At 36.1% G+C, this 26,666-nt stretch overlaps 1 protein-coding gene across 9 annotated transcripts in view; it reads left to right on the forward strand.

Moving 5' to 3' along the window:
• AKAP9 (A-kinase anchoring protein 9) overlaps positions 1-26,311 on the forward strand; it is a 157,312-nt gene extending 131,001 nt beyond the window's left edge. For 3 of the 9 annotated variants that reach the window (XM_041728305.1, XM_041728306.1, XM_041728304.1), the window contains 2 exons: positions 841-985; positions 3,279-3,836. In XM_041728305.1, the coding sequence (XP_041584239.1) occupies positions 841-985; positions 3,279-3,550 (417 nt within the window). In that variant the 3' untranslated portion in view covers positions 3,551-3,836. Of the gene's footprint in view, positions 1-840; positions 986-3,278; positions 3,839-9,395; positions 9,547-10,690; positions 11,360-11,572; positions 11,782-12,109; positions 12,216-13,561; positions 13,745-14,690; positions 14,892-15,791; positions 16,025-18,445; positions 18,532-19,712; positions 19,843-21,019; positions 21,160-25,772 lie in introns of those variants that run through there. The other 6 variants (XM_041728303.1, XM_041728302.1, XM_041728307.1 and 3 more) reach the window with 3 other exon arrangements.
• The last annotated feature ends 355 nt before the right edge of the window (positions 26,312-26,666 follow it).

The raw sequence follows: 26,666 nt of genomic DNA on the forward strand, positions 1-26,666 counted from the left end.
GCAGGCGCTAAACCGCTGTGCCACCCAGGGATCCCTATTGCTCTGATTCTTAAATCATACAAAGACATCGTAAGAAAAGGAAACCACTGACCAGATATCCAATGAGAATAAAACAACCTCTGGAAAAATGGACAAATTCTATATATATGTGCCCAAAAATATATCCAATAAATATATGAAAAGATATTCAAGCTGTACTGTATACTTCATACTATCAAATACTATATAACATTGAAAATGATTGTGAAATAGAGCTATGTGTGTCAACCCAGATGGTTCAGCAACATGATGAAATTCACTTAAATTCCGTAAGTGAAAAAGGCAAATCATGCAAAGGTGAATATACCATATGATGCCATTTATATAAAATTTTAAAACATGCAAAACTATACTGTATATTGCTGAGGATACATTTGTGTACATAATATATAGAGTGCATGAAAATAACACCAGACTTAGAATTTGAGTATTTCTGAAGCAGGTGCTGCAGAGGAAGTGCTCAGGGAGTTGTATAGAGAGGGCTTTAGCTGTACAGGTGCTATTTTGTAAGCTATGTACATGAGTGTTTGTTATTATTCTTATTTTATGTTTGAAGTTTTTCAAAGTATATGTGAAGATTAATAATTAAAAAGTTGCTAATGAACTGTTTGAGTTCATTTTAATGAACTGTTTAATGAATAATTTAAAAGTTCCTGTTCCTAATGAACAGGAAGTGAAAATTAGTGTCTTTCCAAAATTTTAGCATGTGTTCCATTTTTTTCCCCAGACTTCCTGGTTGTTAATATTACTGTCTTTACGACACTCTTCTTCACTTGATTTTTTTATTTTGCGTTATTGTAGAGTATTGAATATCAAGCAGCTATGGAATGCCTCCAGAAAGCAGATAGAAGGAGTTTGTTATCTGAAATTCAAGCACTGCATGCTCAGATGAATGGTAGGAAAATGACTCTGAAAAGAGAACAAGAGAATGATCAACCAAACCAAGGTATGCTGTATGTCAAGTTCACATGGTAGCAGCAAATAGGTTGAAATATTTCACTGTTTCCCTTCTTCGTATTGTTACTCATTTAAAAACACATTTCCTTATAGTCACATTTTCTTCTTATTCTGATATCATGGAAATAATCTACATTAATTACTCTGGGAATTAAGAGATTGTCCAATTGGCTTTTAAACGAATATATTTAATTTAAAAAGAACAGCCATTGCTTTGATCAGGGTGTTTAAAACAAGCCCATTAAGTTCATTACCTTTCTTTTTTTCATTACCCTTTTTTGTTTTGAAGTTCTTTGTTAACTATCTAAAAGAAAAAGAAATCCACAATGAGAGTAACTATTTCTTTTTTAATCCTTTTCTTATGGATTATTTGTAAACTATAATATACATAAAGAAAAGTGCAAGATGCAAAAATATATAGAATAACAAATCTTTAAATGAATATCTATGGAAACTTCACCCATGCCAAGTACCTCAGAGGCTCCTTCCCAAACACACTCCTCTGTAGTAACGTAGAGGTAACTATTATCCTGATTTTTCTTTAGTTTTATTTGTATATTCCTAAACCATATAAGCTTTTACAGTTTTCCTGCTTTTGAACTTTATTATTCTATATATGTTTTATCTTGCTTCTTTTACGTCTCTATAATATTTTTCTAAGTTACTGCATTTATCTCCAGTTTGTTTTTGTTACTGTGTAGAATTTCCACAATTTATATATCCATTCTGTGATTGAATATTTAGATTGTTTCTTTTTTTTTAATTAATTAATTAATTTATTTATTTTTAGCTCTTACAACCTATGCTATTCTGCACATGCTGCATACATACATGAGTTTTCTGGGTATATATACCCCAGGGGTAGAATTGCTGAGTCACAGAATATTTCACTTTTATTTTGTAATGCCAAACTAATTATAAACTAGCTGGATTTTTGCTTTTGTGGTATGCTTGTTCATGTACTTTCCCTACTTTTTTGTAGGGATGTCTGTTATAGTAAATTAAGTTGCAAATGGAAATCAGTAGGAATTAAAGTACAGTCTCATTTTCATCAGATCACAAATATATAAATATAAGATTATTTTTAGAGAATTGATTAGTATTATTTTACTTTATTATTATTTAAGTTAAATAGAACCCCATGGAAAACTTAATATGTAGGTACATATTTATATTTGTAGATCCTTAGCTTCTTCTAAGAAATAGTTTTAAAAGTTTAAACTAATAGGGGCACCTGAGTGGCAAAGTCAGCTATGCATCCATCTCTTGGTTTCAACTCAGGTTGTGATCTGAAGGTCCTGAGATCGAGCACCATGTCAGGTTCTGCACTCAGGGCAATCTGCTTGGGATTCTCTCCTTCTCCCTCTGCCCTTTATGTTTGTGCGCTCTCTCTCTCTCTCTCTCTCTCTCTAAAATAAATAAATCTAAAAAAAAACAAAAGCTTAAAACTAGATTGACTATTTTCTAAAACCAATGTTATTCCTGCCTCCTAACATCAGTAATATGAATTGTAATATAAAGCAATGAACTTTGATAAAAATTTTTTCAGTTGAAAATACATTAAGGTAGAATGGAAAAACAAAAAAGTAGAGGAAAAATCACCCTCACCCAGGTAAATACATCTATCTGCAGACCTTTGTTAATGCTGTAGTATACAATTTATGTTTTTTGCAAATGAGATCCTAGTGCATATTTTGTAACATTTTTTTCATTTATTGTACTTAGAAGTTTAAATATTTTCATTTGTTTTCATTGTAACAGACCTGTAGCAGGGCTTTGGTTGGCGCTTAAAGAATAAACTGATCTAAACTTCTATGACAGTAAAGTTCCTAGGGACTGTGTGTGTAGGGAGCTAAACAAAACCAGCAAGCCGTGCTGATCACTCTAGTGCTGGTTACATGCTAAACTCTTGCAAGTGCTTTGTGTGGCTATCAACATTGGCATTTTTTAGTATAAACTATTAAATTCTACATGAGCAAATACACATTTTTATGTATACAACTTATAAACACCTGAATATTCTTTTATTTCACATCTTGTATTGATATATTCTGTTAAACTGTTATCATCCTTATGTATTTATAGTTCTGAAATCTTGACCATTAGTACTATGAGAAAAAGTATTCATGATACGTATTAATATTGCCAACTTTGGGACTGTAATCTTTTCACATTTGCTTTGCGGTAATCTCCTAAATTAAAAATCAGTTCTCAATAAAATATTTATAAACCAAATATGAGTTGCCAGGTCATAATTCAAGTATTCATACTTTTCCATTTAGAACTCTTGGAGTATACGATGCAGCAGAAGCAGTCTCAGATGCTGGAGATGCAGGTTGAGCTCAGTAGCATTAAGGACAGAGCAGCAGAACTGCAGGAACAGCTGAGTTCTGAGAAAATGGTGGTTGCTGAACTGAAGAGTGAACTTGCACAAACTAAACTGGAACTAGAAACAACACTCAAGGCACAACATAAGCACCTGAAGGAATTAGAGGCGTTCAGGTGTGTCAGGCTTCCTTATTATAAGCCTGGATCAGTGAAGGAGTTGGATTAATTTTGTCATAGACATTGTGCAGGTCTTATAAAAGCATAACATTATACATAATGTGTAAATAACCTGAAACTTTGTTATTTATAGGAAAAACCACAGTGGTGAGGAAAAACTCCAAATTTTTCCAAATAATAAATTCATAACTAGGTATTGGCATATTCCCTGCTGTGAGTTCAGTTCTGTTGAAGACTTACTGTTGTATAAGATACATAATTTTGACTTCTGTTTTACCATCAAGCAATTTGATATTTGTGATCTCGATAGAATTTGTGGTTCATTTACCTACTACGTACAAAATGTTGGGATCCCTGGGTGGCGCAGCGGTTTGGCGCCTGCCTTTGGCCCAGGGCGCGATCCTGGAGACCCGGGATCGAATCCCACGTCAGGCTCCGGTGCATGGAGCCTGCTTCTCCCTCTGCCTGTGTCTCTGCCTCTCTCTCTCTCTCTCTCTCTCTCTCTCTCTCTCTGTCATGAATAAATAAATAAAATCTTAAAAATAAAGAAACCTAAAATAACCATTATATCTGATAGTTAAATATTAAAAATATTCTTAACTTGACTAGCTTCTTCAACCTTGTCCTAAAGATCTAGCTAACAAAGCAAAGCAAGAAAAATAAGATAGATAGGGTGAGGGGTGAGAAAACCCATCCACTTACATAGAAAACTAAAAAGAATGTATACACATATAATTTTAGAATTAATAAGTAAGTTTGGTAATGCTGCTGGATATAAGATCAAAATGTAAAAATCTAATTTCTTAACAAAATGTAATTTTTAAAAATAATTACTTTCATAGCATTAAATGAACACATTTCTTAAAAATATACAAACTATCAAAACTTACTCAGAAAATAGAAACTCTAAATAGACTCATCACAAAGAGTTAAATTAGTAATTTTAAAATATCTCACACAAGAAAAGCCTATGATCGATCAGATGGCTTCACTGATGAATTCTACCAAATGATTAAGGAATTGATACCAGTCCTTTACAAACTCTTTTAAAATTAAGGAGAGAAGGGAACACTTCCCAGCCCATTCTATGAGGCCAGTGTTGCTCTGATTTTTTTTTTTTTAAGATTTATTTATTTAAGAAAGAGGAGAAAAAAATCACATAAGAGCAGAGGGAAGGGCAGGGAGAGAGAGTCTGAAGCAGACTCCCTGCTGAACGTGGAGCCTGACAAGTAGCTCAGTCTCGAGACCCTGAGATCATGATCTCAAGCAAAATCAAGAGTCGGCTACTTAACTGACTGAGCCACCCAGGCAACCCATTATTGCTCTGATTCTTATTTTTTTTTTTTTTTAATTTATGATAGTCAGAGAGGCAGAGACATAGGCAGAGGGAGAAGCAGGCTCCATGCACCGGGAGCCTGACGTGGGATTCGATCCTGGGTCTCCAGGATCGCACCCTCGGGCAAAGGCAGGCGCTAAACCGCTGTGCCACCCAGGGATCCCTATTGCTCTGATTCTTAAATCATACAAAGACATCGTAAGAAAAGGAAACCACTGACCAGATATCCAATGAGAATAAAACAACCTCTGGAAAAATGGACAAATTCTATATATATGTGCCCAAAAATATATCCAATAAATATATGAAAAGATATTCAAGCTGTACTGTATACTTCATACTATCAAATACTATATAACATTGAAAATGATTGTGAAATAGAGCTATGTGTGTCAACCCAGATGGTTCAGCAACATGATGAAATTCACTTAAATTCCGTAAGTGAAAAGCAAATCATGCAAAGGTGAATATACCATATGATGCCATTTATATAAAATTTTAAAACATGCAAAACTATACTGTATATTGCTGAGGATACATTTGTGTACATAATATATAGAGTGCATGAAAATAACACCAGACTTAGAATTTTAGTATTTCTGAAGCAGGTGCTGCAGAGGAAGTGCTCAGGGAGTTGTATAGAGAGGGCTTTAGCTGTACAGGTGCTATTTTGTAAGCTATGTACATGAGTGTTTGTTATTATTCTTATTTTATGTTTGAAGTTTTTCAAAGTATATGTGAAGATTAATAATTAAAAAGTTGCTAATGAACTGTTTGAGTTCATTTTAATGAACTGTTTAATGAATAATTTAAAAGTTCCTGTTCCTAATGAACAGGAAGTGAAAATTAGTGTCTTTCCAAAATTTTAGCATGTGTTCCATTTTTTTCCCCAGACTTCCTGGTTGTTAATATTACTGTCTTTACGACACTCTTCTTCACTTGATTTTTTTATTTTGCGTTATTGTAGAGTATTGAATATCAAGCAGCTATGGAATGCCTCCAGAAAGCAGATAGAAGGAGTTTGTTATCTGAAATTCAAGCACTGCATGCTCAGATGAATGGTAGGAAAATGACTCTGAAAAGAGAACAAGAGAATGATCAACCAAACCAAGGTATGCTGTATGTCAAGTTCACATGGTAGCAGCAAATAGGTTGAAATATTTCACTGTTTCCCTTCTTCGTATTGTTACTCATTTAAAAACACATTTCCTTATAGTCACATTTTCTTCTTATTCTGATATCATGGAAATAATCTACATTAATTACTCTGGGAATTAAGAGATTGTCCAATTGGCTTTTAAACGAATATGTTTAATTTAAAAAGAACAGCCATTGCTTTGATCAGGGTGTTTAAAACAAGCCCATTAAGTTCATTACCTTTCTTTTTTTCATTACCCTTTTTTGTTTTGAAGTTCTTTGTTAACTATCTAAAAGAAAAAGAAATCCACAATGAGAGTAACTTTCTTTTTTAATCCTTTTCTTATGGATTATTTGTAAACTATAATATACATAAAGAAAAGTGCAAGATGCAAAAATATATAGAATAACAAATCTTTAAATGAATATCTATGGAAACTTCACCCATGTCAAGTACCTCAGAGGCTCCTTCCCAAACACACTCCTCTGTAGTAACGTAGAGGTAACTATTATCCTGATTTTTCTTTAGTTTTATTTGTATATTCCTAAACCATATAAGCTTTTACAGTTTTCCTGCTTTTGAACTTTATTATTCTATATATGTTTTATCTTGCTTCTTTTACGTCTCTATAATATTTTTCTAAGTTACTGCATTTATCTCCAGTTTGTTTTTGTTACTGTGTAGAATTTCCACAATTTATATATCCATTCTGTGATTGAATATTTAGATTGTTTCTTTTTTTTTAATTAATTAATTAATTTATTTATTTTTAGCTCTTACAACCTATGCTATTCTGCACATGCTGCATACATACATGAGTTTTCTGGGTATATATACCCCAGGGGTAGAATTGCTGAGTCACAGAATATTTCACTTTTATTTTGTAATGCCAAACTAATTATAAACTAGCTGGATTTTTGCTTTTGTGGTATGCTTGTTCATGTACTTTCCCTACTTTTTTGTAGGGATGTCTGTTATAGTAAATTAAGTTGCAAATGGAAATCAGTAGGAATTAAAGTACAGTCTCATTTTCATCAGATCACAAATATATAAATATAAGATTATTTTTAGAGAATTGATTAGTATTATTTTACTTTATTATTATTTAAGTTAAATAGAACCCCATGGAAAACTTAATATGTAGGTACATATTTATATTTGTAGATCCTTAGCTTCTTCTAAGAAATAGTTTTAAAAGTTTAAACTAATAGGGGCACCTGAGTGGCAAAGTCAGCTATGTATCCATCTCTTGGTTTCAACTCAGGTTGTGATCTGAAGGTCCTGAGATCGAGCACCATGTCAGGTTCTGCACTCAGGGCAATCTGCTTGGGATTCTCTCCTTCTCCCTCTGCCCTTTATGTTTGTGCGCTCTCTCTCTCTCTCTCTCTCTCTAAAATAAATAAATCTAAAAAAAACAAAAGCTTAAAACTAGATTGACTATTTTCTAAAACCAATGTTATTCCTGCCTCCTAACATCAGTAATATGAATTGTAATATAAAGCAATGAACTTTGATAAAAATTTTTTCAGTTGAAAATACATTAAGGTAGAATGGAAAAACAAAAAAGTAGAGGAAAAATCACCCTCACCCAGGTAAATACATCTGTCTGCAGACCTTTGTTAATGCTGTAGTATACAATTTATGTTTTTTGCAAATGAGATCCTAATGCATATTTTGTAACATTTTTTTCATTTATTGTACTTAGAAGTTTAAATATTTTCATTTGTTTTCATTGTAACAGACCTGTAGCAGGGCTTTGGTTGGCGCTTAAAGAATAAACTGATCTAAACTTCTATGACAGTAAAGTTCCTAGGGACTGTGTGTGTAGGGAGCTAAACAAAACCAGCAAGCCGTGCTGATCACTCTAGTGCTGGTTACATGCTAAACTCTTGCAAGTGCTTTGTGTGGCTATCAACATTGGCATTTTTTAGTATAAACTATTAAATTCTACATGAGCAAATACACATTTTTATGTATACAACTTATAAACACCTGAATATTCTTTTATTTCACATCTTGTATTGATATATTCTGTTAAACTGTTATCATCCTTATGTATTTATAGTTCTGAAATCTTGACCATTAGTACTATGAGAAAAAGTATTCATGATACGTATTAATATTGCCAACTTTGGGACTGTAATCTTTTCACATTTGCTTTGCAGTAATCTCCTAAATTAAAAATCAGTTCTCAATAAAATATTTATAAACCAAATATGAGTTGCCAGGTCATAATTCAAGTATTCATACTTTTCCATTTAGAACTCTTGGAGTATACGATGCAGCAGAAGCAGTCTCAGATGCTGGAGATGCAGGTTGAGCTCAGTAGCATTAAGGACAGAGCAGCAGAACTGCAGGAACAGCTGAGTTCTGAGAAAATGGTGGTTGCTGAACTGAAGAGTGAACTTGCACAAACTAAACTGGAACTAGAAACAACACTCAAGGCACAACATAAGCACCTGAAGGAATTAGAGGCGTTCAGGTGTGTCAGGCTTCCTTATTATAAGCCTGGATCAGTGAAGGAGTTGGATTAATTTTGTCATAGACATTGTGCAGGTCTTATAAAAGCATAACATTATACATAATGTGTAAATAACCTGAAACTTTGTTATTTATAGGAAAAACCACAGTGGTGAGGAAAAACTCCAAATTTTTCCAAATAATAAATTCATAACTAGGTATTGGCATATTCCCTGCTGTGAGTTCAGTTCTGTTGAAGACTTACTGTTGTATAAGATACATAATTTTGACTTCTGTTTTACCATCAAGCAATTTGATATTTGTGATCTCGATAGAATTTGTGGTTCATTTACCTACTACGTACAAAATGTTGGGATCCCTGGGTGGCGCAGCGGTTTGGCGCCTGCCTTTGGCCCAGGGCGCGATCCTGGAGACCCGGGATCGAATCCCACGTCAGGCTCCCGGTGCATGGAGCCTGCTTCTCCCTCTGCCTGTGTCTCTGCCTCTCTCTCTCTCTCTGTGACTATCATAAATAAATAAATAAATAAATAAATAAATAAATAAATAAATAAATAAATAAAAACAAAATGTTTTAAAATGCTTGTAAATTGTTGGTGTAAATAATGAGATATTTTGCTTGCCAAGAACACATTACAAGGACAGTCATTCTTTATTTTGAATGATGGTGATACCCATTTTCAGTAAAAGACAAAGGAAAATTTATTAATGTTATTTGTAAAAATAAATTATTTACAGTGCTAAATAATAGTTAATAGTTGCATTACTAGAAACAGTTAATTTGAAGTAAACCATAGTCAAAAATCTTTAATCTGTACATGGCTTATATTTTCCTGTTAGCTAGTTTATAATATGCTTCCACTGTTTAGTGGAAGCTGTCTCTTTCTCTCAATATAAACTTGGTCAAAGTAATTTTATTAAAGTTCATTGTCTCTGATTTAGGTTGGAAGTTAAAGATAAAACCGATGAAGTACATTTGCTTAATGACACATTAGCAAGTGAACAGAAAAAATCCAGAGAGCTCCAGTGGGCTTTGGAGAAAGAAAAAGCCAAACTGGGACGCAATGAAGAGCGGGATAAAGAAGAACTTGAGGTATTGTTATCTTTTTCTTTAAATGCCTGTGGAAAATCTGGAACAACAGAGGAAGAGAGAGTCTGGAGACCTTTCCTCTTTCTAAAACATCAGATTTTAGACATGTTAGATTCCTTATGAGGTCAGTAAGTTGTTCACCACTATGAAAGACTGTTCTGTTGTCTATAGGAAGTGCTAATAGTGGGGTGCATTTTTGCTGTGCTATATACAGGAGTGTGTACAGACTATTCTGCTACAATGTGTGTTTTGGGAATTTGAGTTCTGTGCATATACAATTTGATGGGTGGGGGGGTCATCCATTTCAGTTTAATGCAGAGTAGTTTTAGTTCCTGTTTTCCCCTAGGGATAGGGAATAGTGACACCTCTCTGGCAGCAGGAGCCCTTACTACCATATTTTTAAAAATTTAAAATGAGTCCTATCACTCTGAAATGTCTTCGAAAGAGGCCCACCCTAGCTTTGCATAGCTCACAGCTCAGGGCAGGTTGTACTGCACATACAGTGCCCACTTCCGTCCATACATGGTACTCACTAGCTGTATGCTAAAAAACTACATAGCTGACATTTCTGCCCTATTACTTTTGTTTTGCTGGGGTTTTTTGAATGTCCATCTTGGTAGCCTCCTAGCATAGTAAGCTCTTTACCTAAGGAACGTGATATCCCCTTGGGTACTGATTACTGTTTTTTATCATTACAAATTTGTGTAAGTTTTGAGTAGTTTGTCCCTAAACCTGCTTTCCCCATAAGCCATATTATTTTCAGTGTGTGACATTGGACAACATGAGGCTTTTCAGGAATTCATATCACACTATATTGGAAATATTTGTATTTTTAAAGGGTATTGTTTTTAGAAAGAATATACACTGCCTCATATTCCTTGACTAAATATGATTAATATTTGGAGAGAAAGTATTATTTAGCTTACCTGTCTTTTGTTTATATTCTTTTTTTTTTTTTTATTCTTTGATGAAAATCATCTGGCTGTCCAAATAATTATGCTCTAACCACTGAAAATTTAAGTTCATAAACTGGATAACCAGTTCTATTACCAAATACTACCATCTTAATATTAATAAAGTATAATTATACTGACAAAGGACTTTTAATAATATTAACAAATTCTTAAATTCAACTTTCTCCTATAAGGATTTGAAATTTTCACTTGAGGGTCAGAAACAAAGGAATATCCAGCTAAATCTACTGTTGGAGCAACAGAAACAACTACTAAATGAATCACAGGAGAAAATAGAATCACAAAGAGTGCTACATGATGCCCAGTTATCAGAAGAACGAGGTCGAAACTTAGAGCTTCAAGTACTTCTTGAATCTGAGAAAGTTCGAATACAGGAAATGAGTAGTACCCTGGATAGGGAGCGGGAATTGCATGCTCAGCTGCAGAGCAGTGATGATAGTGGGCAGCCTCGGCCTTCCCTACCCTCTGAGGACCTCCTTAAAGAGCTACAGAAACAGCTAGAGGAGAAGCACAGTCGCATAGTAGAATTGTTAAATGAGACTGAGAAATATAAACTGGATTCTTTGCAAACAAGACAGCAGATGGAAAAGGATAGGCAGGTTCACAGGAAGACGTTGCAGACAGAACAAGAGGCCAACACTGAAGGACAGAAAAAAATGCATGAGCTCCAGTCCAAAGTAGAAGATCTTCAGCGCCAGCTGGAAGAGAAAAGGCAACAAGTTTATAAGTTAGACCTTGAAGGAAAGCGACTACAGGGAATTATGCAGGAATTCCAGAAGCAAGAACTAGAACGAGAAGAAAAACGAGAAAGTAGAAGAATTCTCTATCAGAATCTTAATGAGGTAAACTGACACTGTATTAAAATGTTTTTTGAGATAGCACTACAGCCCTTTGAACATACACTTCTGCTATTGGATTGAATTACTTAAATAGTTATGAACAAATTATTTAAGAAGGAGATTCATAGAAGCTTATTTGGAGTATAAACCATAATTGTGTTGATTCGCTGTTCATTGATACTTACTGCTTTTTCTTTTTCTGTTGAAAATTGCTAGCCAACTACATGGAGTTTAACCAGTGATCGAACTAGAAATTGGGTTCTTCAACAGAAAATAGAAGGAGAGACAAAGGAATCAAGCTATCTTAAACTGATTGAAATGAATGAAGGAGGAACTGGCTGTAATCATGAATTAGAAATGATCAGACAAAAGCTTCAATGTGTGGCTTCAAAACTACAGCATCTGGCCCAGAAAGCCTCCAATAGGTTAGATTTTTTTTTTTTTCTCTTGACCCTTAAAGATGGCATTCTTCTACACAAGCTGGGTAAAACCTACCCCTCAGTAATAGCTAGCCAACGGGGCAGGGAACAGTGAAATTGTAAAGTTATTGCATGTTCACATTAGGAGATGGTATTCTTTAACAAAACTCTGCCTATAAACAAATATCTCAGCACCTTAAGCCCTGGAAAATGAATACTCAGTGTGAGGGAGAAAACAAGTAAAGTAGAGTGTCACCTGATCTGTCAAGTTTGTGCTAGTCAACACCACTAATTGAGAAAGATCTGTTTTGACTTTTTGTCTTTTTCCTTGAAGACTACAGTTTGAAACAGCAGATGATGAAGACTTCATTTGGATTCAGGAAAATATTGATGGAATTATTTTACAACTGCAAAAATTAACCAGCCAGCCAGGGGAAGAGGTAAAACTTTTAAAAACTCTTTATAAGATATCAATAACAAAGATTTAATGGAGCTATGTGAATCATTTGAAACTGGCACTGTATTTTCTAAAGAGTTTTAATTTTGTCTTTTAATTTAAATATTAATATTTGTTCTTCCCTAACAGACAATAATGAAAATTTGAGGGGAAATTAATTTTCATTATCATTGTTGAATAACTATAGTGGCATTTTATTGTATTATGATAATTAAGTTTCAAGATTATGATAATCAAGTCTGGCTTATCTCACCACTTTCAAAACCACCCACAGAATGCCACCATTGTCTTCATAGTTGACTAATCTGATGAATCTTTTCATTCCCTGTCTTTTTAACTTTTTTGTAGCATTTGATACTTTTGACCTCTCTCATCTTAAAAACCTTCTCCTTTTTTTACCTTTTGTGACAGTATATTCTCAGTATATTTTATGACCGTATATTCTCAGTATATTTCTTCCATCAGTCACCTTCATGAATTCCTCTTCCTCCTATCCTGATCCATTTTTTTTCCTCTGTGAAAGCTCATTTATTCCCATAGCCTGAGTTCTCAGTAGACCTATTTATTGAACAAATACTTACATAAGGCATGTGTTATGTGCCAGTTACTACCCTGGGTTTTGGGCTACAATGAGTAAATGTGATAAAGATCTCACCACTTAGATCTCTATCTTCTAGTGGTCTGTGGTTCTAGTCTATACCTCTATCCTGTGATCCAGATTTATATTTTCCATTAGCTACAGGAACTCTTTCTCTGGGGAAATGTGCCTCATAGTGACCCCTTAGGAACCTCACAGACACATTCTAAACTGAGCATCTTCTTTTTTTCCTCCTCTGTCCCCAACCCATGTTTCTGGTCCTGATAGAGCCCACTTTGGGAATTTGGAAATCACCCTAGACTACCTTCCTTCACTCTCACTTGTGTATCCTAGTAGTAATGAAGTCCTGTGCTTTTACTTCCTAAATATCCCACGTGCCCTTAGTCATTGCCTTTATTCAGGCTTCCAGTATTTCTCACCTAAACTATTGTAATGACTTCCTGATGTGTCCAACTGACACCAGGATCTATCTTCCCTAATTTACTGTACTTCGCACGCTGCTAGCAAAGGAATTTTTTTTTAAGATTTTATTTATTTATTTGAGAGAGCATGAGCAGGAGGTGGGCAGAGGGAGAGGGAGAGGGAGAAGCAGACTCTCCAGACTCAGGAGACTCAGTTCAAGCACCACTTCATCATGAAATCTGGTGTTCTCAGTGTCTGCTCACATGTTGATGTGCATTGTTCATAAACATTTGTGCTTACACGACCTTAGTACCATTTTCTCTTTCTAGCCTGGTTTAGTGTCCCCTGGTACTTCTTGTGGCTCGTTGACTGAAAGACTGCTAAGACAAAATGCTGAGCTGACAGGACATATCAGCCAACTGACAGAAGAAAAGAATGATTTGAGAAATACAGTTATGAAGCTAGAAGAACAAATCAGGCGGTATCGACAGATAGGAGCTGGCAGAGATTATGTACGTCTGATTTTAGTGTGACCATGTTAGAAATATTGCTGAGTTACAATTTCTACTCTCTAGTTTCAATTTTTAGCTCTAATATAAAAATATTAGATATCTGATTCTTAGTAAGATCATTGAAAAATGGTAGAGAGATGACAATAATAATGATAATAACAATAATAGATATCATATATTGGGGGCCTTCTCTGGGCCAGATCCTGGGTTCTGTACATTCAGAATCTTTAATCCACATTCAGTCTTGCACATGAGAAAACTGAAGTCTGTAGTCCAATCAAGAACTGCTTATCTCCAAAGCCAGATACTTTGCTACCTAGGAACCACCAGTGGGTCCATGTTAAGAAATGTTCAAATGTGAATTCTGACTGTTCCTCATCAGTTAATTTTATCAGTTATTTATTTCAGTCTAATAAACCATTCTAGCAGTTTATTTAAATTTTTTTCCAGTTAAAAACTACAAAATAAATTGCTAGCTTCTGTAATATAAAGATAGGAATATAATATAAAGATAGAAAGGACTCCTGAGACAAATACAGGATAACACATCCGCAGAGCTTCTGCATGGATCCACTTCCCTCTGTATCTGCTGGGGTTTTTTTTCCGCACTCCCCCAAGGCGCTGTTTCAGGGTTAGGCTCTACATTTGAACCCAGATGGTCCATTTATTAAGTCTCTAGACTTTATATTTTAAAGCTCTGCAAAAATCTAAGCACTGTCTTTTGGGTGATGCTTCCATAGAGATTTTGTTTTAAAATTAATGTACTAAGCAAAGGACCATATACTTAATGTATATTCTTTACTATCAATTGAGATTGCTGTTGAACTCTCCCTCTCTGAGATTGGAAAGCTGAGATCCCATAGGGGATACCTTTAATGTGTTTATTTAGATTTTTCTTCAGAGACTTATTCCTAAAACTCATGTAAGTGGGCTCTCGTTTCTGCAGTCTTCCAGGTTTTCATTCAGTGGTGGTGCCAGCATTGAAGCCATCATTGCTTCTGAAAAAGAAATCTGGAACAGAGAAAAGTTGACTCTCCAAAAATCCTTGAAAAGAGCAGAAGCTGAAGTGTATAAACTGAAAGCTGAACTAAGAAATGAAACTTTACTTCACAACCTGAGCCCTGATTCAGAGCATGCCGCTATAAAGGTAGGAGACATCTTCCATCTAAACATGTACCAAGGCTGGTCCTCTTGCCTTGTTTCATCTCTCACTAACCTTAACTGAACAGAGTAAAGAAATTTAGGTGGCGCTCAGGCTGCCTCTAGGTCTCTCACTATTCGATGTGCGTCATGAGTGCAGGCCTCCAGCTGGTCACAAAAACTTGGTGGCAAGGCATGCCGTACTGGCAGCACCGTGAGCTCACGGTCCTGCTTCCCACCATTTCATCCCTGAAGACCAACAGAAAGTTTCATTTCTACTGCCAACAAAAGCTCTACTACATTCAATACCAGAGCATCATGTTCTGTAAGGTGGTAAACCCTCTGAACTGCCTTTCTCCTGACTATAATGAATACTGTAGTTAAAACAGCTTTTAATCCGTTAACATAAAATCCAAAACAGAAAGAAACGTGTTTGGAATATTTCTTTTAACTATGGAGTGAACATAAATATATACTTCTTGAAGAGACAGAGAACATTAACATTGAAAACTTTAAAGAAAAAAAAGATTAGCGACCATTATAATAAAAGTAGCTCTACGCAGTTAGAGGAGAAAAAACTGAGATAATAATGGAATGACAAAAATATTTGCAATGAATATGATGAATAGAGCCTAAACTCCAAAATGAAACCCCAAACCTAAGTATAAGGTTTGTAGTCACATTCCATGGACTTTAGTCTTTTTAAAGAGGCAGAAATGTAAAATCTAAGGTTGCTTATCTTTACCTTCAACTTTGCTGATCAAATGGAAAACAGTAGTAGGATATCTGCCATTCCACTACTAGTACTTTTGTAAAATAAAATCTATGTTATCTTCCTCTAGAGAACAATTTGAATGGCTTTTCAATAATGTCTTTATGTTCTTCCCCTTTTTTTTTTTTAACATAGAGAATTTATGGTAAATACCTGAGGGCAGAAAGTTTTCGGAAAGCTCTCATTTATCAGAAGAAATACCTGCTGCTATTACTGGGTGGGTTCCAGGAATGTGAAGATGCCACCCTGGCTCTGCTGGCCCGGATGGGGGGACAGCCAGCCTTCACAGACCTAGAGGTGATCACCAATCGTCCAAGGGGCTTCACCAGGTTTCGGTCAGCGGTCAGAGTGTCCATGGCAATTTCTAGGTAATTGCCTAGTGTTGGAAATAAAATGCATTTTAATAGAATCTGAAAGGATTTAGATTTTTAATCCTCTCCTTTCTCTTCCTAGTATGCTCTGTATTCATGTAGTATGAGACATTGATCATCAATAAAACATGCCGACTTCTTTCTTTCATTCTTGTAGCCAGGGATGCCTTATATTGCACCATGAAGATCCTATGAAAAGGGCTTCCCAGGTGCAGGTAGCTAGTAACTCAGAGCTGGCACATCCCATCTGGATTGTGTTTTGGTTTTGTTTTATTTTTTAACTCTGAATAAGGCCATGAACTAGCTCAGACCTATAAAAAAAAAGGAATCACAAAAGGGAAAAAAATGTTTTTGAAAAATTACTTAGGCTACACATTCATTTTCTTCATTGCTAGAATAACCCACTCATGGGGTTCAGCTACACAAAGCCCTGGCCTAACATCTGCATCCAAACCGAAGGTTAGCCTTTAGGGCATTGGACTATGCTAGTGCTTTTGTAACTCTTCCTCTAGTAGTTCCAAGCTAGGAACTCTGGTACTCATTCTGTTTGTGGTTGAAATGGAGCCACTCAGGACTCCCCACTGAAGGGAGTCTGAGTCCTGACTTCACCTAGGTGATACATACCAAACGCTCTCAGAGTTTGGAGAGTCCAAACTCTCACCTGGGTGATATATACTCAGGCCCCTGGGCTTCTTCATACTTCCCCTCCCTTTTATTTATATAGGAACCAGACAGTCTCAGAAGAATTTTTAGTTTTTAAAGTTCTTCCTGTCAGATCACATTTGATGATTTTAGGTCTTCAGAGGGTTTTGTCCTTTATCCTTGACCTGTCTTTTCCTTGAAAAATATGACAGAATTTTTTAACTAGAGGCTGTCTGAGATCACCTAGTTTAGAATACCATCTCACAGATGAGGAAACTGAGGCACACAGAAGGATTGCAAAGCCAGTAGTGGTAGAGCTAGGACAATCACCCAGGGCTCCCAAGTCTCATCCATGTGGGCTCTGTAAAGGAAGCTCACATTTTATTTTATTAATGGTCTGAGACCCTCCTTGCCTCTGCTCCTTCACATTGTTGTCAGGTGGTTCCAGTTTCTCCTTATCTTCCATTCCTTTCATTACCTTGTACACTGTATAGGGTTAAGTGCTAGAAGATGCACTTATTGATGAAGAAAAAATACAAACCTTACCAAAATCCCTAAAGACAGCTCACTTCCTAGTGGGAAAAACCAGTATGCTCATAACTTAGACACTAAGTGACAGGTCACAGGAGTTAGTTATTAATTTTATTGGAAGAATTTGAGAAGGTTCCATGAAAGCCAGTTGCTATTAAAGGACTGCATTCTAACTCCCTCTTTTTTGCCCTCCTATATGTTTATTGTATTTTCACCCTCCTAAAACTGAGCTTTGCAACTGATTGGAATTAAGAAATCAAAGTTTGTGTTCCAGAAAGTTCCTTGGGCCAGGGTAGGGGAGGCAGCACCTCACTATAGCTGATCTGCAACACTCCTACCCCCATTCCTTTTAAAGCCTTATTGTTTTTTGGCCCTGCTCCCATGGCCACACTTATTTTCCAGCTTTCCCAGCTTAGTCTCACTGCCAGGGTGAAGGTCTGTTTATTCTCGTTCCATCTCATTTGCATGATAATCTCCATACTTTTTTCTTTTTTTTTTTTTTTTTTAAAGATGTTATTTGTTAGAAAGTGAGAGAGAGAACACGAACAGGGGGCAGGAAGAGGGAGAAGCTGACTCCCCGCTGAGCAGGGAACCCAACAGGGCCCAACCCCAGGACTCTGAGATCATGACCTGAGATGAAGGCAAATGCTTAACCAACTGAGCCACCCAGGCACCCCATTCTTTTTTTTTTTTTTAAGTATTTTTTTTAAGATTTTATTTATTTATACATGAGGGACACAGAGAGAAAGAGAGAGAGAGGCAGAGACACAGGCAGAGGGAGAAGCAGGCTCCATGCAGGAAGCCCAACATGGGACTCGATCCCGGGTCTCCAGGATCATGCCCCGGGCTGAAGGCAGGCACTAGACCGCTGAGCCACCCAGGGATCTCCCATGCACCCCATTCTTTTCTCTTAGATTATTTCTCATCCTTTCTTTGCCCATCCACTTTTCTCTTTTCTGTTTTTGCCCTTCATTTCTTTGTGTCCTAAACTTCTGAAGTCAGAACCTACTGCTGGCAACAGAAGAGACCTCTGCTGCATCTTGGGAAGCCAGTCTATTCTCTTCCAGTTTATTTTGCCACAAACCGGAGAACATTTGCATGATTTTAGATTAGGCAGTCATGTGACTGTGTTGAAAGTTGTTCTGTGTTCATATTCAAATGTATGACTTCATTTTGTGGGATATGTGTATTTATACTCTTTCCATTATAGATGTGCTGTGAAATTTTTCTTGGCATCTTTTTTAGAATGAAATTTTTGGTTCGACGATGGCAACGAGTCACAAGTTCTGGTTCCATCAATATTAACAGGGAAGGCTTTGGACTGAATCCAGGTGAAGTCAAAATAGGATTTCTTGTGTTTATGATTCTCTCAAAATTACTGTTTGCGTGATATGTTCCAAATAATGTGTTCTGGGACCTGTGTTGTCCAAAGACCAGAGCCCTATACCAACAGAGCTGGGGACTTTGCTCTTTTAAAGAGTAAAGAGAGCTGATTTTTATGGACCACTTAGTCTGTACTAAGCCCTGCTTTTTCCACGTATTCTCATGTATTCTCCCAATCCTTTGATAAAAGCACAGCTACTGTTATTCTCACTTTATAGAAGAAAATCTAAGGCATGGGAATCATTTGTCTGCCCCCGGATTACCCCGTAGGAAGTGGCAGAGCCAGCACCCCTTAAGAACTGCATGTAAGAGTCTGATTCCAGATAGGATTGCTGTTACTCAGTTTTATGGAATTTATGGTTTGAAGTTTTCACAATTTAGCAGTATATATGTTTCTGAGTTTACATATAGGTTGTATATAATGGTAACAGTTAAGGTTCCTTCTGTCTACACTAAAAGTGGAAACAAACATTCGAATTTCAACATTTTAGGCATGTGGATGAACTCAGAAGCTGGGGAGTATACAGAGTTTCAGGCACACAGCATAACTGTATTAATGCAGCTATGTATTGGTATTAAACCACCTTTACATATTCTACCAGTAACCAAGCAGAGAAAGAGGAAATATATTTGGTATCCTAAACAAAGTGCCTTGAAATATGCATCCTTACACAGAAACAGCTGAAATCTATACCATAAGGAGTTCTGTGCTGTAAGTTAGCAAGTCTTGATTTCAGGTTTTTTCTAATAAAAGTAGAATGGTGTGATGTAATATTTTTTATCCACATCATCTTTTTCCCCAAACTACACACACTCAAATACCCCTCACTTCACCTCTAATTATAACTAGGAAGAGATCTTTTAAAAAGAAAATATTCCAATTAAATAGTTTATTTTCTTTGAGGTATAGTTCCAGATTATCAGAAATACTTATATTCAAAGGAAAACTAACAGTTCTATTGTTTTTTCTCTTCTTTAGAAAGAATAACTGAAATTGAGTATAAATAGGAGGTAGTGTTGTATAATACAGTATTATAGTCCTTTGAGCCTTTATCTGTTTTGTAGAAATTTTTCAAGGGCTTAATATTTTTTTTTCCTTTACAATGTGGTCCATTTTGGACTACTTTAGGTGCTGAAAAGACTGACCCATTTTATCATTCTTCTGGTGGGCTGGAGCTCTATGGAGAACCAAGACACACTACATATCGATCAAGATCAGAGCTGGACTATCCTAGGTCTCCTTTACCTTTTCAAAATAGGTAAGAATTTGATAAGCATGCCTGGAGTAGTTACATATACTAATTTTTAACAGAGAATGGAGTACAGTGTTAGGGCTTTGACTCCTTTGAATCGAAATAACTAGATGTATCTTTGGGTTGCATATGTTCTAAGGCTCAGAATCAAAAGTACTTTTTGGATTTATACCTGGTTTCCAAGGATATAGGAAACTGAACTGACCAGGTATCTCTTTTGGTAGATGCTGTGGTTAGATATTGGGAAAAGTATTAACTACAATTAACAGTCTCAGGGGATTATGAAAAAAAAAAAAAAACAAACCTCTAAAGTCTACAGGATAAGATGCATTTGTACATACACAGTGTTTCTTGAGGACTTTTGCAACAAGCATTGTATTGGCCACTTTTATGTCGATTTAATAGCTGCTTTGAGTTTATTAGAAATTTTTTTGCCTTACGCATCACAAGCTCAGACATTTGAGGGTACAGATTAAGCCTAGCTTTTCTAGGCTTAGGTCCCCAAGTACTTATTGAGGCTCATTGACTGAAAGACTACTGGGGCAAAATGCTGAGCTGACAGGACATGTCAGCCAACTAAGTGAAGAAAAGAATGATTATGAACATGCTTATGAATCTAGAAGAACATATCAGGTGTTATCACTAGACAAGAACTAACAAATTATACACATCTATTTTTAGCATGGCCACATACATGCTAATATTGCAAAGTTACCATTTCTGCTCTCTAGTTTCAGTTTTTAACCCTAATAATTTAAAAATATTAAGTATCTGATTCTTAGTAAGATCACTGGAAAATATAGGGATGGCATTAATATTTATATTAGATATATTACATAATAACATAATTATAACAATAATTAATGATTATTGGAGCCTTCTCTGATTCTGGGTTATATACATTCAGAATCTCTAATCCACATTCAGCCTTGCACATTAGAAAACTGAAGTTCATAGTCAAACCAAGAACTACATATCTGCAAAGCCAAATACTTTGCTACCTATGGACCAACCGAAGACACACAGTACAGAAACGTTCAAATGTGAATTCTGACTCTTCTTGCCAGTTTATGTTCATAACTCAAGTTACAGATTTATCTTCTGAGGGCAGGGTGGAAGCAGGTTGTTACATTACTTGCTTTGTGGATAATTTGGCTTCATGTTCATATTTTTAATTTCATAGGTACCCAGGCCCTCCAGCTGATTTAAATCCGAGTTCATTAGCATGTTCTCAGCTTCAGAATTATGACCCTGACAGAGCCCTGACAGATTATATCACACGGCTAGAAGCCCTACAGAGACGACTTGGAACTGTACAGTCAGGTACTCTCAGCTTTACCATATGTATTATTATTATTATTAGCAGCCCCGTAGTGCTGGACCAACCCAGAGCTCTCCATTCTCTTTCTGAAACTTTTTGACCTTCCTCATTAGATAATCAAATCTTAGAGTTTAGTTCATGAGTTACCAGGTTAGACTTAGGAATTTAACTCAAAAAATGATTTATCACCTCAGATTTCACTCCCACAAAAAATAGATTTCCTACTCGGATTGATTAGATGAAATGCACAACAGGCACCAGTGTACAAAGTCCTGAGGCTTACAAGTCTGCTGGAGAACGTGTTCCTAAGTATATGCTCCTGAACAACACAGGTTTGAACTGCACCAGGGCCACTTATATACAGACTTTTCTCACTAAATACACTACAGTATTGTAAATGTATTTTGTGTTATGATTTTCTTACTGTTTTCTTTTCTCTAGCTTTATTGTAAGAATACAAGATATAATATAAAAATATGTGTTAATGGACTCTGTTACCTATAAGGCTTTCTTAGCTGTAGGCTATTAAGTTTTGGGGAAGTCAAAAGTTGTACATGGATTTTTGACTGTGTAAGAGGTCAGCACCCTTCACCCCCACATTGTTCATTGGTCAATAACCGTAATATGTTGGCATGCAAATTAGGGGTGGGGAGATGAGAGAAGGAAGCAAGTATCTTAAGCATTTAATGCAGCCATTATCCCTACTAGGACCCGGTGCTTTTTATGCATGATCCATGAAACCTATTCCATTCAAAAGACTTTATAAGTATGACCTTTTTTCCCCTCTGTTCAAAAACACAAAAAAATTTGTACTTAATAGATGTGTGGATTCCTTATTCATTGTGGGACAATCTCCCTTCAAATTCACTCGATTCAATGGTTTGAATCTTCTTAATTTAAAGTGCATTAGATTAATTTATGTGCTTAAATTATGTGCTTTATGTGCACACTAATTTATGTGCTTCTTAATTTAATGTGCTTTAAATTAATTTAAAATCTACTTTTATATTTTGTTTTTACTTTTGTGAAAGACCGTTTTTTTCCTACTATTCTCACAAACTAGATAGCACTAACAGCAGGGTTGTTTGGGTTTTTTTAAGATTTTTTAAATTTATTTATTCATGAGATACAGAGAGAGGGAAAGAGAGGCAGAGACACAGGCAGAGGGAGAAGCAGACTCCATGCAGGGAGCCCAACGTGGGACTAGATCCTGGTCTCCAGGATCATGCCGTGAGCTGAAAGCAAGCGCCAAACCGCTGAGCCACCCAGGGATCCCCAGCAGGTTATTTTTAGGAGTTTGTCTCCTCAGACAAGAAATCACCTAACCCAAGCAACTTGTAGTCATATGAAACTGTTATTATCATAGCTGGACTTTGTCTGGTATGGTTTGGTTTGGTTTATATTTTGTTTTGAGCATTTGAGATTTCACAAGACTCAGATTTTAAAGACCAAAAGATTTTTCAAGAGGCAAGAGGTATAGGATAGAACATTCAACCTGCTGGGTACTTCAAAGAGAATCTTAACATTAGTTTTACTTTGCTATAGAGCCACAGTGACTTTTAAATACATACTCAAAACCTCTTCTAAAAATCAGCTCAGGGGTGCCTAGGTGGCTTGGTCAGTTGAGCATCTAACTCTTGGTTTCATCTCAGGTCATGATCTCATGGGTCATGAGATCAAGCCCCTCATTGGGCTTTGGGCTCAACGGGGAGTCTGCTGTGAAGATTCACTCCCTCTACTGCCTCCACTCATGTGCACATGCTCTCTCTTTCAAATAAATCTAAAATCTAAAAAAATAAAAGTCAGTTCAAGTATGAATAAGACGTTTTTAGAAAAATAAAAAGCATTTTTTATTGGTTATTTTTTTTAAAATAGGCTCTTCAGCCCAGCACAGAACCCCATGCAGGGCTTTAACTCACAACCCTGAGATCAAGATAGAGACCCAAGCTACTAACCAACTGAGCCACTTAGGGGCCCCAAAAAGCATTTTTTTAATGAAGGGTAATAGTAATCTTCTGCCCTTCATGAACTAGTTAATCTGGTGTAGGTAGAAAACTAATCTGAAACCACTACAGACATACCTTGTTTTTTATTGTCCTTCACTTTATTGCACTCTGCAGATAAGCATTTTTTACAAATTGAAGGTTTATCGCAACCCTGTGTCTGAGCACCTCTCTTGGTGCCATTTTTCCAACAACATTTGCTCACTTTCATGTCTCTGTCACATTTTGGTAACTCTCACAAATGTTTTAGACTTTTTCATTAGACCTGTGCTCAGTGATTTTTGATGTTGGTATTGTAATTGTATTGGAGGCACCACAAACAGTGCCCATATTAGACAGCATACTTAATAAATATATGTGTTCTGACTGTTCCACCAACCAGCTAGCCATGCCTCTCTTTTCCTCTCCTCGAGTCTCCCTATTCCCTGAAACACAGCAATGTTGAAATTAAACCAGTTTAATAACCCTACGATGGCCTCTAGGTATTCACATGAAAGAGTCACACATCTCACTTTATTAAAATCAAGAGCTAGAAATGATTAAGCTTAGTGAGGAATGGGATGCCTGGGTGGCTCAGCGGTGGGACGTCTGCCTTTGGCTCAGGACGTGATCTGGTCCCAGTTTGGGGATCGAGTCCCACATTGGGCTCCCTGTGAGGAGCCTGTTTCTCCCTCTGCCTATGTGCTTCTATCTCTGTATCTCTCATGAATAAATAAATAAAATCTTTAAAAAAAAAAAATCAGTGAGCAAGGCAAGTCAAAAGCCAAGATTGCACCAAAGAGCCAAGCTATAAATGCAAAAGATAAGTTCTTGAAGGAAATTAAAAGTGCTACACCAGTGAACATACAAATGATACGAAAGCCAAACAGCCTTATTGCTGATAGGGAGAAAGTTTTAGTGGTCTGGGTAGAATATCAAACCAACCACAACATTCTCTTATTCCAAAGTCTAATCCAGAGCAAGGCCCTAACTCTCTTCAATTCTATAAAGGCTGAAAGAGTTAAGGAAGCTGTAGAAGAAAGTTTGAAGCAAGCAGAAGTTGGCTGATGTATTTTAAGGAAAGAAGTCTTCATAGCGTAAAGTGCAAGGTGAAGCAACAAGTGCGGATGTAGAAGCTCTGAGTTACCCAGAACATGTAGCTAAGATAATTCATGAAGGTGGCTACACTTAATAATAGATGCTGAATGTAGACAGTATAGCCTTCTTTTGGAAGAAGATGCCATCTAGGGCTGTCATAGCTGGAAATGAAGAGTCAGTGTCTAGTCTCAGAGGATGGGCTGACTCTCTTCTCGGGGACTGATGCAGCTGGTAACTTAAGTTGAAGCCGGTGCTCATTTACCATTTCAAAAATCCTAGAGTCCATAAGAGTTACGGTAAATCTGCTCTGCCTGTGTTACATCTGGATAGAACACCACATCTTTTTACAACATGGTGTACTGAGTATTTTAAGCCCATTGTTGAGATCTGTTCAGGAAAAAAGATTTCAGAATATTACTGTTCATTGATAATACACCTGCTCACCCAAGGGCTCTGATTTACAACAGGATTAATGTTTACAACGTGCCTGCTAACACAACATCCATTCTGCAGCCCATGGATCGAGGAGTAATTTTGATTTTCAAGTCTTATACTTTATAAAGTATATTTTGTAAGGTTCTAGCACCCATAGATAGAGATTTCCCTGACAGATCTGAGCAAAGTAAACCAAAAACCTTCTGGAAAGGATTCACCATTCTAGATGCCAGTAAAAACATTTGTGATTCATGGGAAGAGGTCAAAATATCAACATGAACAAGAGTTTGGAAATTGATTTCAAACCTGGTGCCTGACTTTGAAGTATTGACTTCTGTGGCAGAAGTAACTGCAGTTGTGGTGGAAATAGTAGGACAACTAAAAGTAGAGCCTGAAGATGGGACTAAATTGCTGCAATCTTATGATGAAACTTTTTAATGGTTGAGGGGTTGCTTATGGAAGAGCAAAAAAAAAAAAAAAAGTGATCTCTTGAGATAGAATCTGTTCTTAGTGAAGATGCTGTGAAGATTGTTGAAACGATAACAAAGGATTTATAATATTACATAAATTTAGTTGATAAAATAGAGTTTGAGAGGATTGATTCCAGTTTTGAAAGTTCTAAACTGAGTAAAATGGTATCAAACAGCATCACATGCTACAGAGAAATTGTTCATGAAAGGAAGAGCCAATTGGCGCAGCAAATATCATTTTTATTTTATATGAAATAATTGCCACAGCCACCCTAGTCTTCAGCAGCCACCAACATGGTCAGCAGCCTTCAACATCAAGACCCTCTACCAGCAAAAAGATCATAAGCTTAGATAATGATTAGCACTTTTTAATAATAAAGTGTTAAAGGCATGTATATTGTAATTTTAGACATAATGCTATTACATAAACAATTAATAGACTATAGCATAGTGTAAACATAATTTTTATTTGCATGGGAAAACAAAAATTTGACTCTGTATTGATTATTCACTTGATTGCAATAGTCTAAAAACAAACTTGCAGTATCACCATGGTATGCCTGTTCTAATTAGTCTGCAAAGGGCAGCAATTTATTTTAAAATATTTTACGTCTTGTTTTTCTCTCATAGGTTCAACCCAGTTTCATGCTGGCATGAGAAGATAATCCTTTGAAACATGAATCAGTGATTTTAAACAAAATCCCTTTTGTAAGTCCGTTCTTTTGTGCTTTTGTATTGTGGATATTCAGCGGGACCAATATGAACACAGCTTATGATTGTATACAAATCTCTTGCCAGCACATGAAAACAAACTGGAATTTGTACATATTAGCATTGTGTATGTATTCATGCACAATAATCATTAAATTACATGTATATTTGTGGAATGCTAATTTAAATGATTAAATTATAAGACTTGTGTATTTATCGAATGGGTGAAAAGATTAAACTTTTGCGCATTATGATACTGCTGAATGTGTAGCTTGAGGTGTCCAGCACTTTTCTTATAAGGCTACTGAATTACATGTTTCTGCCCTAATATATTTGCTACTGGTGATGAAGACAGATACTATCACTTGTAGAGACCTATTTTTGTATAATGGTAGAAGTTTTGAATTTTATGGGGTATTTTGTCAAGTACTGAAATAAAAATGACTTCACCATTTTAACCACACTGTATTTGAAACTTCTTTTATTCATTTTTTTTTTTAAACTTCTCATTTTTAAGTGAGCATAGTCCATTCAGGCTGCTGTAACAAAATACCAGAGACTATATGGTTTATCAAAAAACAGAAAGTTACTTCTTACAGTTCCAGAGGCTGAGAAGTCAAAAATCAAGGTGCCAACAGATTGGGTGTCTGGTAAGAGCCTGCTTCCTGGTTCACAGACTACCATCTTCTTGCTCTGTCATTACATGGCAGAAGGGACAAGGGAGATCTCTGAGGCTTCTTTAATAAGGACACTAACCCTATTCATGAGACTTCTCCCCCCATGACCTTATCACCTCCCAAAGCCCCCACTTCT

Source organism: Vulpes lagopus, chromosome 13 (genome assembly GCF_018345385.1).
Source record: "Vulpes lagopus strain Blue_001 chromosome 13, ASM1834538v1, whole genome shotgun sequence".
NCBI classification, from domain to species: Eukaryota; Metazoa; Chordata; class Mammalia; order Carnivora; family Canidae; genus Vulpes; species Vulpes lagopus.